Genomic DNA, 17,124 nt, shown 5'->3' with positions numbered 1-17,124 from the left:
TACAAAATCTATGCACAGCATAGTGAATCCAGAAAGATTCACGCTGCAAAACGAATAGTTTTCTTACCTGTCGGTGTAGTTTTGCAGCTTGAAGATCTTTCTGGATTCACTAGCGAACCCACCCACCTCCGCCAGAAAGATGAGGCTGGAGAGGGAAGAGGTGGTTAAAAAAAAAAAAAGACTTAAAAGTACAAAGCGGTAAAATATCACCTAAATAGAACATTGCCATTACTTCGGAAACGAAGGAAACACGGAAAAAAAGAACCCGAAGATGGCCCCCAAGAGTGGGAGCTTCCGCAGGAAGCATGCTGAGGTCACCGGAAATGCACCCAAGGAGGTGTGACGCCGACGCCCACCTGGGCTACAAAAACAAAAAACAAAAACAAAGAAAAGACTACGAATCCGGACCCAACCACAAGACCGCGGAATAATGCACAGCATAGTGAATCCAGAAAGATCTTCAAGCTGCAAAACTACACCGACAGGTAAGAAAACTATTCGTTACTCCTCCTCCGTTACCGAGAGGACCTCCTCCGCGGGCTCCCACCCCGCCTCCACTTCCGCCTCCTCCACCTCAGAGTCAGCTTCCACCTCAACCTCAGCTGCCGGCTGACAAGCCTCCTCCGAGGTCAGGTTCATTGCCAGGGTTTCCGACTCCTCCTAAGGGTACCCCTCGGCTGAGGGCCCAGCCAAGCCAAAATCGCCCGCCCCGGTGGAACCGGCAGGGCGACCGAAGCCAAAGAGATCGCGATCCCGCTCCGGACGGAGGGGGAGATCGCGCAGTCGTCAAAGATCCTCCACGAGGTCAAGACGGCGCCACATGAAGCTCGGATCACGGTCCCGCATGGACTCTTCCAGGACCCGGTCCTACTCCCCGACTTTGTCGGACTCCTTGGGGACGAGAGTCTCCTGTGGACGATATCAGCACGTTCCAGGACGTCCTCCTGAGGGGGGCAGCAAAATTGGGAATCACGGTGACGGCTCCAACACCTACGACGTCCGTGATCTTTGAGACGTTGCATAAGAAGCATTTGTCTCGTCCTTTATTACCGCTCGTACCAGGATTGGTGGAGCCCGCGGAGGAGCTGTTCCTCACGCCTGCAGTGACGAAAGCCGCTCCATCCCGGCTTCTGAAGAAGTACAGGGCTCCGGATTCCGACCCGGCTTTTTTGCTGATCGACCCGATTCCGGACTCCGTTATAGTGACGGCAGCCAGGAAACCACATTCTACCTCGCCGTCTTCTACCGTGCCTCCTGATAAGGAGTGCCGATGGATCGACTCCGCTGGCAGGAAGGCCTGTGGGACGGCATCTACGGCCATGAAGGCCGCTAGCGGTACGGCTTTGCTGGGACGTTATGATCGTGCCCTGTGGGAATCCCTCCAGCAGTTCGCGGAACTCCTGCCACGAGATAGGAGGGAGGATTTCCTGGAGATCCAGAAGGAAGGGATGCTGGTCTCGAACCAGGTCATCAGCGCGGCTGCTGATTGCTCTTTTGGCAGCCCATGGGTATTGTCATGGGATCAACCAGCGACGCCATGCCTGGCTCAGGCTCGCATCACTCAAGCCGGGGGAGACCCTGTTCGGAAAACATGCGGATGATGAGATGGCCCGCATGAAGGCGGAGGCCGAGACTGACGGCTGTGGGCCTGGAGAAGCCCAAAGAAAAGAAAGCCTACCGCCCTTTTTCAGAGACTGTTCGGGGCGCAGGGCAGAGGGCGAGGACAGGCTTCGGGACAGCAGCAGCAACCACAGCAGCAGTTCCGGAGGCCCTTCCAGAAATGCCAGAAGGGTAGAGGAGGTCAGCAGTCCTCTACAGCAAACAAGGGCGCGGCCGGGTCTCGACCCTGAGCGGTTACTTCCCCTACATCCGTTACCCGCTCCGGTGGGGGGGAAGCGTTCAATTTTTTCTGACAGAATTACTCAGGACAAGTGGGTGCTGAATATTGTTTGCAGTGGATACAGTCTTCGGTTCACCAGCCCGCCTCCATCAATTCCTCCGGTAAGCTCTCAGTTTCAGCTGCGCACGCTCCAGGAGGAGCCCGATATCCTGTTAAGGAAAAGGGTGATAGAAGACGTACCTCTGTCTCAAAGAGGAAGAGGTCTGTACTCCCGGTTCTTCCTGGTCCGCAAAAAGGACAAGAACGAGTTGTTCCACCCTCAGAGGCCCTGTACCCTGGCTCCCACACACTGCCTTTGCAGGCTGAGTGCCTATGTACAGAACTAAAGCAAGAGTCAACATGGCACACATCCCTGTGTGCCATGCCCACAGAACCCACTGCCCTGCATACTTCAGTCACCACCTCTAACTGGGTGCCCTATGCCAGAGGTGAGGGCCCAGGTGCATGAGCCCTGTGCCCCTACAGTACCCAGGGTCATTCCTGGGCAGTGTAAGCGCAGTGTTGCCATTTAAGAGTATATGGTGCTGGGAGGTCGTCATTACGAACTCCTCAGCACCATAATGGCTACACTGAAGACTGACAAGTTTGGTACCAAACTTCTCAGCACATTAAACCCGCGCTGATGCCAGTGTGGGATTTAATATAAAATGCACGAAAGGGCATCTTAGAGATGCCCTTCAAAACCCGAACCTTCAATCCACGTCTGGGCTGAGTGGCTGCAGAGGCTGCCACACAGCAGACATGTCGCTGGACCCCTGGGTGGAGAGCTCTCCGGGGCCTGCAACAATGCACATCCTGGGCGAGGTGTTATGTCTCCTCCCCCAGGAGAGCTTCTCCAGACCATTTGCTGTACCCAGCAACTGGCCCCCCACCCGTTCTAACCCTACTCTGGCGGGAAGACTGGCGGGAAAAGCTACGTCGGGAAGGAGGGTGTGCCAACCTTTGCCAACCCCACCTCTCAGGTGGAAGAGGCGAGGTGAAGCACGACCCCGGGCTCCGGCCATCTTGTAGTTGGGGAGCCCTGCCCAATCTCAGCTAGGCTTCTGTCCCCCTCCCACAGGAGAGGAGCAGGCTAGGGGGTGTCCTCACCCCAGGACAGGGACCCATTTGCCCCTGCCCTTGCCCTACCTGTAACGCCCCTAAATTTAGTATTTAGGGGCTCCATGAACCTTCCTTCCTTAGATCCCGATATCAAAAGAAGAAAGAAGATCAAGAAGAAGACCCGCCGCGCAGCTGCTAACAGGACAACAACAACTGACTTGGCCCCAGCCCTACCGGCCTGTTGATCCTGGAACCTGCTCCTGCCTAATCCCGGCGACCTCCACGGACAGCAACCTTGGGACACCCAGAGGACCTGCCTGCCTTTTTAAAAAAAAATATTTTTATTAGCACTGCAACATGACATCGACGTTTACAATAATTGTTTCGCAGTATCCATATCACATTGCAAGCCGCACGTAAATAGGTCTGTACAGTATATATGTCATTGCAGTTTTTATTTTACATAACTCCCTTATAACTCAAGGTCTTGACCCTCTTGAAGATTATGACTCCCATCAGCAGAGGCTCTGCTGCACCAGGCGCCCCGTGGCCCCCTGTGCCTCCCTTTGGGGTACCTACCTGTGCTCCAAGATCCCAACTTACCTCTCGAAGTGCTGGTCGCCCCTGGAGAGTCATTGTCCCCTAGCCTGCAGCCTTTGTTCCTTTTTCAAGATCCTTATTGGATAACATTGAGCGCCCGACGGCTCAAAAGCACCCTGCACCCAGCCGCCCGAGTGTCGCTGGCTGTGACCTCTGTCCTATCTCACTTCCCCCCCTTGCCCTGAGCAAGTGACCAGGAGCCCAGCTCCCAGAGCCGCGTGGCCTGCTAGCCAGCCGCCATCAACCAAAGGCCCCCCTTCCCTCATTGGATAACATTGGCCCTACCTACCTCTGCACCCGGCCGCCCCTGTGCCGCTGGGACTGAACTAGCTGTACTCACCTGACCCTGGGGGACCCCTGAGTCTACGCCCAGAACCCTAACTTCACCAACCAAGTACTCACCTGGAAACCGGTAATTCACTTACCTGCCATTGGATAACATTGACCCATTTTTGACTCGAAAATCTTTTAAGTGTGAAGCTTTGAAAACTGAAAATATTCCTATAAATTCAGCCAAAGTCCGAATTCGAAAATACTCACCTGTGATCAGGAGAGAAGCCAGTACTGTACCTTTCAGCCCAGCACTGAACCGCAAAAGTAATCCCTAGCGGGTTTACTAGTAACCTGTATTTTCTCCATAGGGACCCATTGTCTGCTTTTCTATGAAATGTCTACTTTTGAAAACTGCAAATATTCTTTAAAAATCGTACGAAATACTGAAACGCAATTACCTACCTGTTTTGAGTTAAGCCCCCAGTGCTGGCCCTAGGAGACTAGTGCTGGGTTACAAAACTAACGCGATCGTACTTTACATGTAACCTGAATTTCCTCCCATTGGATAACATTGTCAGAATCTCCTTGAAAAGTTTTTAAGTTTGAACTTTTAAAACCGCTTTATATTCAGGAAAATTCATCACAGTAACTAAAACGTTTTTGCTAATCTGGTTTCAGCTTAGACCCCAGGACTGAATCTAAGATCTAGTCCTGGAACTACCAAAATAATCCATAAAGTAATCAACTGTACTTTCCTATGAAAAACCCATTGAGCTCAATGCTAGAGTGTGTTTCAGAACTGTATTGCTTATTATCTATCCTGTAATTATTATGTGTACAAACGTATTGCTCCTCTGCAAAGTTTTTACATGAGTACTCGTACCTTTAAAAAGTATATTTTTTTAACTGTTGGTTCTAAAAATAAAACAACAATATATGAGGATATAACAACAATTGGCCTGGAGTTCAGTTCTTGAGTGTGTGAAACCTTTTGCTGACTGAGTGTGTACTGTATGCTTTACACTGTCCTCTGGTACTGCCTTACTGCTCGACCAAGCTACCACTTTGGAGAGTAAGGTCAGTTCTGACTTTAACCTCTGGTATACCTCTGGGGTTGGTGGACTCTATACACACTGTACTTCCTTCTAGTCCAGTATATATAGAGCCACTTTCTCAGTGTCATTGTTTTACTCTTCCAGGATCGCTGGTCATCTATAAACATGGTAGCCATTTTGAACGTTTAAAACAGTTATGCATTATATACAATACTGTTTCATTGTGGCTGTCCAATGCTATATTTATTTTAATATATCACTTTTTTTTATTTATTGCCAGCATATACCAAACACCTTTATACCTTTTTTTCTGTTTAATTTATCTTTCACATGCTTAAATGTGCGTGTTTCTTTTTGTGGCTAGATGCTTGTGTGAATGCAAGTGAGTCAGTGGGGAAAGAAATGCATATATGATAGCAAGGTCAAGTGATTAAGTGCATGAATGTAGTGTCAAGTGAATAAACCCACTAACTGGTGAACTTTAGTCTGAATGCAGACCTACAGACATTGTTAGTGGTTATTGGATTTGTGTTGAAAATCATAGAATGCACATGAAAGTCCCTTCATGTCCTAGGATTACTTTAAGTTAATGGATCTTTAAATTGTATTCGATTTTATACTTTTTGCATGTCAGAGCTGTATGGCTATTTTAATTTATATTCCCGTATTTGATGACAAACTCAAAATAAAATGCTGGTTTACATTGTAAGTTCATCCTTTCTGCTAAATAAAAATGAGCAATTTTGCAGATCACAACAATGAAGCTTGAGCGTGAAAAGGCCCTGGAGCACAAGAACAGAATGTCTCGGATGCTGGAGGATAGAAATTCATTTGAAGAAAAACTCAAATCTTCACGACTGTCTGTTTATGAGGTAAATATCAGTTTGTCTAATGATCATGCTTAGTAAGATGTAAAACATGTTATAGGTCCATAAATGATGGTAGTGCAAGATAGCCCTTGCCATCAAGTGTTTTTCTTTTTTAAACCTTTCTTTTTCAAAACAGTAAACATAACATTCAGTACATATCAACAAGGGTAGTCTGTGTTCCCCATCCAGCCTCCCTATACCTGACAAGTAGTACATAAGAAACATCATTGCATGCACCAAGTCTACAAGCCAGCTACGTATTGACTGAATAGATCCACACTAGGTTGACCCCATAAGATGACAATGTACCCAATACATGGTTTAACCAACCTTTTCAGCCAGGTCGGAGTCTGAGGTCCCATATGTATTAAATTCATCCAGCAGCTGCCTCCAAGCCTCTCCTGCTTTGTGAACCCTCTTGTCCAAGTGAGAAATACGTATGCGGAGCTCTTCTGCAGTCCATCACTCCAACACATCTCGAGCCCAAAGGTCTAAGCTCTGCACCTGGGAACCCATCTAGCCTATAGCTTGTCTAAGTTTCGCCAGGAGCAATGCAAGTTGCAGGAGTTTGTTGGAGAGTTTGCATTTTCTGGGTCTCTACCATTCCCAGCAAGCATGCAGCCGTCGTGCAAGGAACCTCTATGCTAGTAACTTCCCCCCTCTCTAGAGACCACCTCCTTCCAGAAGCTTAAACATTGGTACATTGCCACGCCCAATGCAACAAGCATTTGCAATGCAATAGGTCTCGCATTAGGAAAGTTTGAGCTATTGGTCTTGCAAATGACAATTTTTTTAGGAAAGTTTGAGCTATTGGTCTTGTAAATGACAATTTGTTCGAGGCATGTGGACTGCTAAATTCATATCTGACAATTTTTTTATTTATGTGTTGGTTTTGAAAATAGCTAAATTAATAGCTTTGTCATTTACAATGCCAATAGTTCTAACTTTTGCAAATGTGACACCTATAACCTGGGGTTGCGCTGAGTGGTGCTGTGGTGGTGCTGTGGTGGTGCTGAGGGGTGGTGCTGAGTGGTGGTGCTGAGTGGTGGTGCTGAGTGGTGGTGCTGAGTGGTGGTGCTGAGTGGTGGTGCTGAGTGGTGGTGCTGAGTGGTGGTGCTGAGTGGTGGTGCTGAGTGGTGGTGCTGAGTGGTGGTGCTGAGTGGTGGTGCTGAGTGGTGGTGCTGAGTGGTGGTGCTGAGTGGTGGTGCTGAGTGGTGGTGCTGAGTGGTGGTGCTGAGGGAGTGGTGGCATGAGTAACAGCTGCTACACCTTGCTGCTTGCTGTCCGCCAGGCACCAGCGCATAAATGCCGAATGATATGCGCGGAGGCTGCCAGCCTTTGCATAATCAAATGTTTATAAAGACACAATGTTTTAGCAATTAATGGCGACAGGCAAAGCATGCCTGACGAATTAGGTCTTTATAAAAAATAGCCATAATGAAGGAAATTACTGTAAATGGACACACACTTTCAAATCAAATGAGCATCCGCGGTGAATAATGAAGGAAGGACGCAACCTATGCGGGAATGAAAAGCGAGCCTCTGTGCTCAGACCACCACAGCACTGGCGCAAACTGAAGAGATTGTACAGCAAATGGGATGAGGCCTTGCTGCAGAAAAATTGTAGAGGCCGCCACTTCCGAAGCCGAGATGCTTCCTTCTCAGCGTTGTTCAGATTGTCTCATGTTGTGTATTTATTGCTTGTTTGTGTGACCTTAGGGACTTAGGGAGGGCCTCTGAAGAGCAGTCTGTGGGAGCTCGATTCCATTTCCTGTGACGACTGACCAACAAGCATTGGCCGTGCGGCCGAGCTGAAAGGAAATAATAACAAACTTGCGATTTCCCTCATAGGAAATATAATCCGAAAAGAAAAAAAATGGGGTAAACAACCTGCAAAACTTCAGAAAATTAAGAAAACAAAATAGAAGGAATAAAATGTGAGACAAGTAATGAAAATGTATGAACGACCGAGAACTGCGTGATTAATAATTCAAAGAGCAGGCGAGCACGAAGGTAGTGAAAAGAACAAGTCGGATGGGGTGCGAGGCGGGGGAGAAGGGGAGTGAGCGAGTGGGAGGGAAGCGCTGGCTCTCGACATTGCGTGGGCGGGGGGCGCATTCCTTTGAAGTGTGAAGCAGGCAGGCGGCTCGGGGAGCAAATGGCAAGCTCGTACATGAGCACATGCACTCGACGAAATCCACGATGGTTTCAAAGCTTATTTGGCCTCCTATACTCTCGTCCTATTATCGCTTGCGCGATTAATAGGACGAGACCTAAAAAGGTGGTGCCTTCCTCCCAATTTTAAACTGTGGTTACAAGACAATCTGTTCAACAGATCACATGCAAGATCCCAATCTGAGTCATGGATCGTGTCCCCCAGGTCTGCCTCCCTTCCTCAGTAAGGTATTTTAGAGGTATCCTCCTTGAGAGCTTTACTAGTGTGACCAGGTGTCTTTCCTTGCCCAATCTTTTCAAACCTCACAATGTATGAGAAGGTGGTGGATCCAGTGGGTGGATGCCCCAGATCTTTGACCTTGTTCTCCAGCTTGGTGTAGTGGAGGAAGTTACCCTGCCCCATGTCGAAGGTGTCTTGTGTGTCCTGAAACGTGAGGAAGACCTCCCCTGAGTAAAAGTCCCACACTAAAAGGCATCCACCCCTACCCATCTTTCTCTAGACATATCTTGATCTATGGACCGAAAGGGTGCCCTGTGTAATTACTTTATCACCGCCTGCTCCCACACCGGGCTGTGTACTGTACTACGTAGAGGGTCAGTGTAGGAGAGTAGGGTCTGCTTCCTATGGTCACCCACACTTTTTGCTTTTGCTTTACTGGTTTTCGACTTAAATGTGGCTGTGGGCCTGCTAATCAGACCCACAGCCCAGATGCACTCTCTAAATTCAAACCATGTACATACACAGTTGGGAATTGGTTCACCTTGTCAGCCCCTGCTGTACCCTAGGTACTCCGGGCATAGGTGTAACCAAGGCCTACCAGGGGCTGCAGCATGTATTATGCCACCCCTGGCTGGCCACTCAAATAGACACAATTGGCTGGTCACTCAGCTGGGGCATGGTTGTGTAATCACCCCTTGCTTAGGTATAGTATTCCTATACCTACTTACATATAGACACATAGTAACCTATAAGTCACTCCTATGGCAGGCCTTAACAATCCCGGAGGCAGAGTGCTTGGTTATGTGTGAGATGGTGCTCTAGCATGAGCTGAGCCTGTCTGCAGCTTTCGGAACCATGTCCTTATAGCTGTTCTATATCGTCATACCATATACTCTTAAGTGCATTTATAATCCTCGCGGTTTTATGCTAACTTTGGTTTGTCTTTATCTAAACATGTTGTGTAAGGTGTCATACGCTTTAGAATACTACCCCCTCGCCAATTCTGGCGATGGGGGTAGCATTCCACCCTTCTAGAGGGAGAAGACATGTTGTTGCTGACTATCCCGGTTAAAGTTAACCAGAGCCCCAGCGTCACAAAATGGACGCTGCTGCCACAGACACAAGTCTGACCTCCTGTTGCTGGGAGTCCTTTCAGTCATTGAGGTTTGGACAATAGGTTTCCTGCCTGGAGAGGTGCGAGCACCACCCCAGACAGGACTTTGTGTATTGGGACAGGGAGGGCTGAATAGATTGAGACACTGCCTGATGTACACAAGGTGCTTCTTGCATACCCCAGTTCAAACCGGTTGCTGGGGCGCTCCAGCACCAGCTCTGGCGTGAAACTGGACAAAGGGAAGGGGGTGTAACCACCCCCCTTCCTGGTCCCACCCATAGGAGGGACTAGAAAGTAATCCAGCCCCTTTTTGTTGTATAAAGGTAGGAGCGGAGTCCTGAGACTTAAGATTAATTCTGAATCGAAACTTGACACGAAACTCTGGACCTTCGACGTTCTGCGGAAGCTGAAGACTGAAGAATCTCCCTTGTAGCTAAGGAGTGACCACCCTGGCAACCATTTAAGGACAATGTATGCTACAAGGGACTTGTTTGTGAACTGCAATAGATTGCAAATAGGAGTAGTACAAATGTATCGTCCTCCAGTGAATCAGAACTAATATCACACTTAGCAGACTAGAGCATATTTAACAAAAAATGGAAGGAAAAAGAAAGGCACGGAGGAAATAAATTATATGCAAAGAGTTATTTTATATTTGAGTGTCAAAACATCGTATGGGGAGATGCATTTAGAGCAAGTCAAGCAAAAAGAGTTATGAACGGAGATATAGTTCGCATCAACTCATTAGTTCACAACAAAGGCATCAACTCCTAGTGGATATAGCAAACAACCAAATGAACTAATTAATAATGGTTGTGTGTTGGTGCCAGCACAACGCTTCTGGAGATGATGGAAGTGTCGACGTTTCGGTCTTATATTGCAGTCGTCAAGAAGACCATCATCAAGACAATAATCATTCGTTGCTGGGACAACCCCCTAATTAAAACAATACATTGATATTACTATCAAAACATATTGAAAACATAAAAATCATTCAAATTACATCTATTAAAAAATCTCTTAAAACTCCGTGTAACAGAAAACTCTGTCATTGTGAAATGATATTAGACATGTCACCCCTTCCTAGTGCTGTCTGGAAAATGATTAGTACTGTGAGAAGTTGGCCTGATATATAGTGTTCACTATTCTAGTGATCACTCTGTATCATTCCAAACAACCCTTATTGATGATTGGTTGTAAGTCAACCTTATAGACCAGCTATCCTAGTAGCGTGGACAAGAGCAGTCTTTAGGCTAAACTCTAGAAGGCGTGTTAAGCCAGCTGTTTTACCATCACATATACCCCTTGAACACCAAGTGAAAGGACACCACACAAGTTGTTGTAAAAAATAAAGGATATTTATTAAAAACAAGACCACCCTGAACTCTGAGTCAGGGAGCTAAGCACAATACAAAACTCTTAAGAAAATACTGTAAGTTGCACGAATAACACAAATGCCCGAGGGGCACGAAAAACAATATACTCCAACAGTGGAATGCGAAATACTAGCAGGTAAGTAACACGATCCAGAGGCTTCAGGACCGCTAGGACTACCTTACTGAACCCTCAGGTTAGGAGCAGGAGGCCTAGGGAACCCTGGTGCAGAGTGTGAACTCTTACGCGGGATGCGGGACAAAGTCTATGGATGCTAGTAATTCTAAAGTTACTGTTTCCGGACGAATCCGACAAGGTAGACTAAAAACGAAAAAGGATCTGGACACTAGGATAGTGAACCTGTGCTGGAGCACCGAAATGCTCGGGTTACCTATCCCAGGGGCTGCGGCTGCATAGGGTTCAAATGACGTCGGGAATCCTCGTTGTAGTCTATGGAGCCTGAAAGAAGATGTTGCTGGCAGGCGACCAGTGAAGATGTTCGGTGTGATCCAAGGCTGGATCAGTGAAGAAGACGACCTGAAAGCAGAGGGGACTCAGATCTCAATCACTAGTCAGTGATTGTGTGGGCACCAGGATGGCACCGGATGAAGTCACCGCGATCAGGTGAGTGGGTGACGCTGGACTCTGCAGCCACACGGGCCAGGAGGCGTTGTCGGCGTCCAGGCTGGAGGTGCGAGCTGTCCCACGATGGTGTCTGCTGTCGGCGATGCTGGATCCAGGATTGGAGCAACAAGCCTTGGCAAAGGCAAGCCCACGCGGTTGAATCAAAATGGCGTCTGGAGTGGACCAGGAGGGTCCAGGGCACTTCTTGTTGAACAAGGAGCAAGGGCCAGTCTAGAGGACCTAGACCAGCGGTGAAAACGTCGTGGTACGTCGTCAGGAGGGCCACTAGCCGACGGGCAAGTGACCGGACAACGTGGCAAACAGCAAGGCAGCAGAAGGGCCCCACGCAGATCTCGTGGAGGCTGGGGGGCTGGACTTCGGTGCTGGAGCTGCTCAGGGTTGGGGCTTCTCAAACCCCAGTGCACCCACTCGAGGATCCCTCGGCGGTCGTGCTGGTTAAGCGTCGTGCAGGTCTTGAAGATAGCCGGTCTCACGGGTCTCGTCGCACCCACTAATCTCAGCTGGGCTGATGATGCAGGTAGAGGTCAGAGATGGCAGGGAATCCGGGTCTCGTCGAGCTGGTCAGTCTTGATCCGGAGGATGGACGTGCAGCAAACCGCAAGCGCTTAGATGGTGCCTGCTGGTGCAGGGTGGCTACTCCTTAGCCACAAGGGAGAGTCTTCAGAGAATGACAAGAGTTCCTTTCGTGGAAAGTAGTTCAAGTTTCAAGATTATCCAATTTGGGAAGGGTGCCCGCTCCTACCTTTATTCTAAGAAAAGGGGCTGGCACGCGACTAGGTCCTGCCCATTGGTGGGACCAGGAGGGGGGTGGTTACACCCCTCTCCTTTGTCCGGTCTCTCCCCAGCTCAGGGGCTGGTGTGCCCCTGGAACTGGTTTGAGCCGGCATATGCACAGTGAGCACCGGGGTGCCACTTGCAGTCACCTTCCTCTCAGCCCTGCCTACCTGGGATACACAAAATCCTGTCTGGGATGGTGCTGGCACCGCCCCTGACAGGAAACCCTTTGTCCAGGCCTCCCTCGCTGGAAGGACTCCCAGCAGCAGGAGGTCAGACTCTTGTCTCAGTGGCAGCATCCATTTTGTGGAGCTGAGGCTGCGTTTAACTTTAACCGGGGTTACAGGCTACCAACATGTCTTCTCCCTCTAGAGGGGTGGAAGGCTACCCCCGTCGCCAGAACTGGCGAGGGGGTAGTATTCCAAAGCATATGACACCTTACACGACATGTTTAGATAATGTCAGACCAAAGTTACCATAACCGCGAGGATTATAAGGCACTTAAAAGTATATGGTCTGACGCTATCATGGAAACGGCTAAGGGATAGATCCCGAAGGCCGCAGACAGAGCACCATCTCACACGATTCCAAGCACTCTGCCTTCAGTATTGTTAAGGCCTGCCATAGGAGTGACTGATAGGAGATCTGTGTGCCCATTTTAGGTTTAGATATAGGTATACTATGTTCGAGGCATGTGGGCTGCTAAATTCATATCTTTTGCATTAGATCGCCGCCTAGTGTTGGGTCCGGATGATCGCACATTGTTGTCCTGGAAGAGTCTTCGAAGTATCCTGAGATAGGTGGCTCCTCCCCTGGACTACAGTGCGCATTGGCATCGGCTCCATCCCCAGATTGTTTTTTTCCGCCATTGGGTTCGGATGCGGTCTCGACGTCTCTCTGTCGGAACCGAGAAAACTAGCTTTTTTAGGGCCAAAAGGCCTTAGATTCATTGCGTCGGTATTGTTTGCTTACGGTCTCGAGTTCTTCCGTCTCTTTGAGTCGGAATCTACGGAGTCGTATCACACTTCGGACATCGAGGCCTTCTCATCGCAACACGACCGCAACTTCTTAGCATGGAGCGGAGCCCGTTTAAATACTGTCCCCTCTGTGGGTCAAAATACCCACATATCGATGTGCACCCGGTATGTAACAAGTGCCTCTCGCCGGACCACAACGAGGACAACTGCATGGCCTGCTCTAGATTCAGGTCAAAAAAGACACTCAAACTTCGGCGCGCGGTGCGCCTTGAGGCCAGACAAGCGGCCCCGGATCCAGAAAACATCTTCGGCGACCAAGAAGAGGAGGGCCAGAGCCATCAACTTTAATCTCACCGCCCGCGACGGACATCGAGGCGGATCCGGAAGACGACGACGGAGTCGTGGGTCAAGGCCTTGAATACGTCGACGAGGTAGGGGACGTCGAAGAAGTTTATGGGGCCGCGGAAGATAGCTCAGGGGATGAGCTATGCCCCGAAGGTTACACGGATCAGGCTCGGGTCACGGGATCGCCAGTCGGCCTTACCCAAAACCCCGCACCGCAAGCCACGGCCCCGCCCTCAGGCCCGGCCACGGACATACTTGCTGCGAAGCCGGTATCGAAACCGAAACTGAAACAAGCGGTATCGACTACACCTAAAATGGCCGAACCGAAACTTACGGATTCGAGCGTTCCTAAGATGGCGGCCGCTACACCAAAAACACCAAAATCTGCTGCCTCATCGACTCCGTCGACCTCCGGTCCACAGAAGTCGAAGAAAACGGTCGATTCGACGGTGTCGAAATCGTCGGCGGAGGAGGTTTCCTCTAAGAAGGGAGTTCGGCACGGGTCTACAAGTGCGACGCCGTCTAAGCCCGCCAAAGACAGCGACAAGACTCCGGTGCCGACTGGGACATCGTTAGTCGGACGCGTGGTGGAAACGGAGCCTGCAAAATCACACGGATCGAAAGCTGGAAGCTCAACACATCGGTCCAAAGACTCTGTGTCCACGGCTGCAGCATCCACGTCTAAGACTCAAAAGGGCCAACAAGACGTCGGATCCGAGGGCAGGGTGAAGGCCTCCTCGTCGGCGCCAAGTGTCGCTGTGAGTGACGCGTCCCCCATCGTCTCTTCGCTACAGAGGATTCGGGAGAAGGCCTCTGCGACGCCGGCTCCGACGCCGTCGCACCAGAAGCCGATGGACTTGCCGGCAAAGCCTGCAGGCAAACTTCTCTTCATTCTGCCGCCAAAGGAGGTACCGAAGGCCTTTACCACAAAATCGGCGCCAAAGACGTCGGAATCATCAACGTCTGGAGCACTTTCAGGTCGACTACTCGACTCAGAAGAAGATTCTGAGCGTTTTATCGACGCAGACACGGGCAAATTGACCCTTTACAAAAGAAAGATCACTTCACAGCCAGTGGACTCTTATGTCATCCCACTAAAGAAGAAACGGCTTGCTCAGGACGCTTCAGCCCTGATGGAACCTATACAGCCTCCTCCTAGAAGGAGCCCAACACCTTCCCCAGAACACTCTGAGGGTGAGGGATATGGAGAAGATGACCAATACACTTTCCCCATCAACGACCGTGATGCACAGCAGGATTCCTATGACGACATAGGTGACCAAGACACCCAGAATGTGGGGCAGGACCCACAGCCTTTCATTGCACGTGCATCCCCAACAGAAGATTCTGCAGGTTTTCACGCACTCATTGAACGGGCAGCTGCTAATCATGATGTGGGCATGCATGCTGACCCAGTTGAAGAAGACTTTCTATTTGACACTTTTTCAGTCTCTGAAAGGACAGTCAAGACACTGCCTATGCTCAAAGGGGTCCTTAAACATGCTGCGGACATCTTTAAAGAACCAACCAGGGCGAGGGTGGTCAATCCTCGCATCGAGAAGAAGTACAGACCAGCGCCTGCAGACCCTGCATATATTCGGGGACAGTTGCCACTCGACTCCCTTGTGGTCGCAAATGCCCGCAAACGGGCAAACTCCCAAACAACGGGTGAAGCTCCTCCCCCAGACAAGGAGTCCAAAGTGCTGGAGGCAGGGGGCAAAAGGGTAGCTGCGCAGGCTGCCAATTTCTGGCGTATTGCAAATACACAAGCACTATTGGCACGTTATGATAGGGCGCATTACGACACCCTAGAGCAAGTTTTACAACACCTGCCTCCGCAGTTTCAAGAGCCTACCAAACTGCTCATAGAAGAGGGCAAACTAATCTCCAATGCAGCCATAAAGTGTGCACTTGATGCCGCAGACACAGCGGCTAGGGCTATTAACACTAGCGTCATGCTGAGACGACAAGCGTGGCTCCGCATATCGGGGTTTAAACCGGACATTCAGACAACCATACTCAATCAGCCCGTCAATCCTGATAGACTGTTTGGTCCTGATGTTGACACCACCCTCAAAGATTAAGAAAGACAACGAAACAGCTAAGTCTATGGGGGCCCTACAATCACAACAGTTCCGGAGCAACACTTTTCGTCGCTCAGGTGCACGTGGAGTCACCAGAGGACAGATGGGTCAACAGTCGCAATTCTCTAGAGGTGGAGCACAGTCCTCGTACCCCAAGCACAACCAAGGGGGTAATCGAGGAAACAACACCAGAGGACGTGGCAGAGGAAACAACAATTCCCGTTCCTCTGCCCCAAACAAACAGTGACTCTCTGTCACTGCCCCCCGACCATTTAACACCTGTCGGGGGGAGACTCCAGCAGTTCCTGCCAGTCTGGACAAACATCACCACAGACAGGTGGGTACGAAAACTTGTCCAGTACGGTTATTGTCTAGAGTTAAAGTCCACTCCACCCAACATTCCACCAAGGCAACGGCCTATGTCCGCAGAGCATTTGCACTTATTGCAGCAGGAAGTAGTGGTGATGCTGCAAAAAGGTGCAATCGAGCTCGTGCCAGTGGAGGAGGAAGGCACAGGGGTGTATTCCCTGTACTTCCTTATTCCAAAGAAGGACGGATCTCTCAGACCCATTCTGGATCTGCGTCCCCTAAACCTGTATATACTGTCAGAACACTTCCATATGCTAACACTGCAACAGATTCTTCCCTTGTTAAACCAAGGGGACTTCTTAGCAACCTTGGACCTCAAGGATGCTTATTTCCACATTCCACTACACCCGTCCCACAGAAAATACCTCAGGTTCACTATCCAAGGCAAGCATTATCAGTTCAAGGTCCTGCCCTTCGGAGTGACCACAGCTCCGAGAGTGTTTACCAAGTGTCTGGCGACAGTAGCGGCGCACCTCAGGAGGCAGAACATTCAGGTCTACCCCTACCTAGACGACTGGCTCGTTCAAGCCAAGTCGGAACAACAGTGCGCCGCGGACATGTCGTCTACCATTCACCTCCTTCACGACCTGGGCTTCTCCTTGAACTACCCAAAGTCGCATCTTCAGCCGGCACATGTCCGGCAGTTTCTAGGTGCGACGATCAATACCCTGACGGCCATGGCTCAGCCGAACAAAGTCAGGATAGACCGCATGCAGTCTCTAATCCAAAAGTTCAGACCACAACACTCGCTCCCAGCGAGAGTGTTCATGCAGTTGATTGGCATGATGGCCTCCTGCATCTTCATAGTCCCTCACGCACGTTTACATATGCGTCCGCTCCAGGAGTGCTTAGCAAATCAGTGGACACAGGCTCAGGGGCAATTAACAGACCTAGTGTTGGTTACCAGTCGGGCGTACAACTCTCTGCATTGGTGGAATCCACACAACCTTTGCAAGGGCCGACTGTTCCAGGAGCCAGTGCCACAGATTATCCTGACAACGGACGCGTCTCTCCAGGGATGGGGAGCTCATCTGCTCACTTACACAGTGCAGGGACTATGGACGACGCAGCAACAGAAGATGCACATCAACTATCTGGAACTGATGGCATTCTTCATGGCGCTCAAGTCCTTCAATGTACATCTGTGCAACAAGGTAGTGTTAGTCCGGACGGACAACATGACCGCGATGTACTACATTCAAAAGCAGGGGGGCACCCACTCGCCACAGCTGTCTCATCTGGCTCAGAGCATGTGGAAGTGGGCCATTCAGAGGAACATTTTCCTCATGGCAGAACACCTCCCGGGCAA

At 49.9% G+C, this 17,124-nt stretch overlaps 1 protein-coding gene across 4 annotated transcripts in view; it reads left to right on the top strand.

Moving 5' to 3' along the window:
* EIF3A (eukaryotic translation initiation factor 3 subunit A) overlaps positions 1-17,124 on the top strand; it is a 1,009,075-nt gene that overhangs the window by 474,209 nt on the left and 517,742 nt on the right. For all 4 annotated transcript variants that reach the window (XM_078643910.1, XM_078643908.1, XM_078643907.1 and 1 more), the window contains exon 15: positions 5,619-5,741. In XM_078643910.1, the coding sequence (XP_078500036.1) occupies positions 5,619-5,741 (123 nt within the window). The remainder of the gene's footprint in view (positions 1-5,618; positions 5,742-17,124) is intronic.

Source organism: Lissotriton helveticus, chromosome 5_1 (assembly GCF_964261635.1).
Source record: "Lissotriton helveticus chromosome 5_1, aLisHel1.1, whole genome shotgun sequence".
NCBI lineage: Eukaryota > Metazoa > Chordata > Amphibia > Caudata > Salamandridae > Lissotriton > Lissotriton helveticus.
Note: the sequence above shows the minus strand (reverse complement) of the source record. Positions and strands in the feature narration are given on the sequence as shown.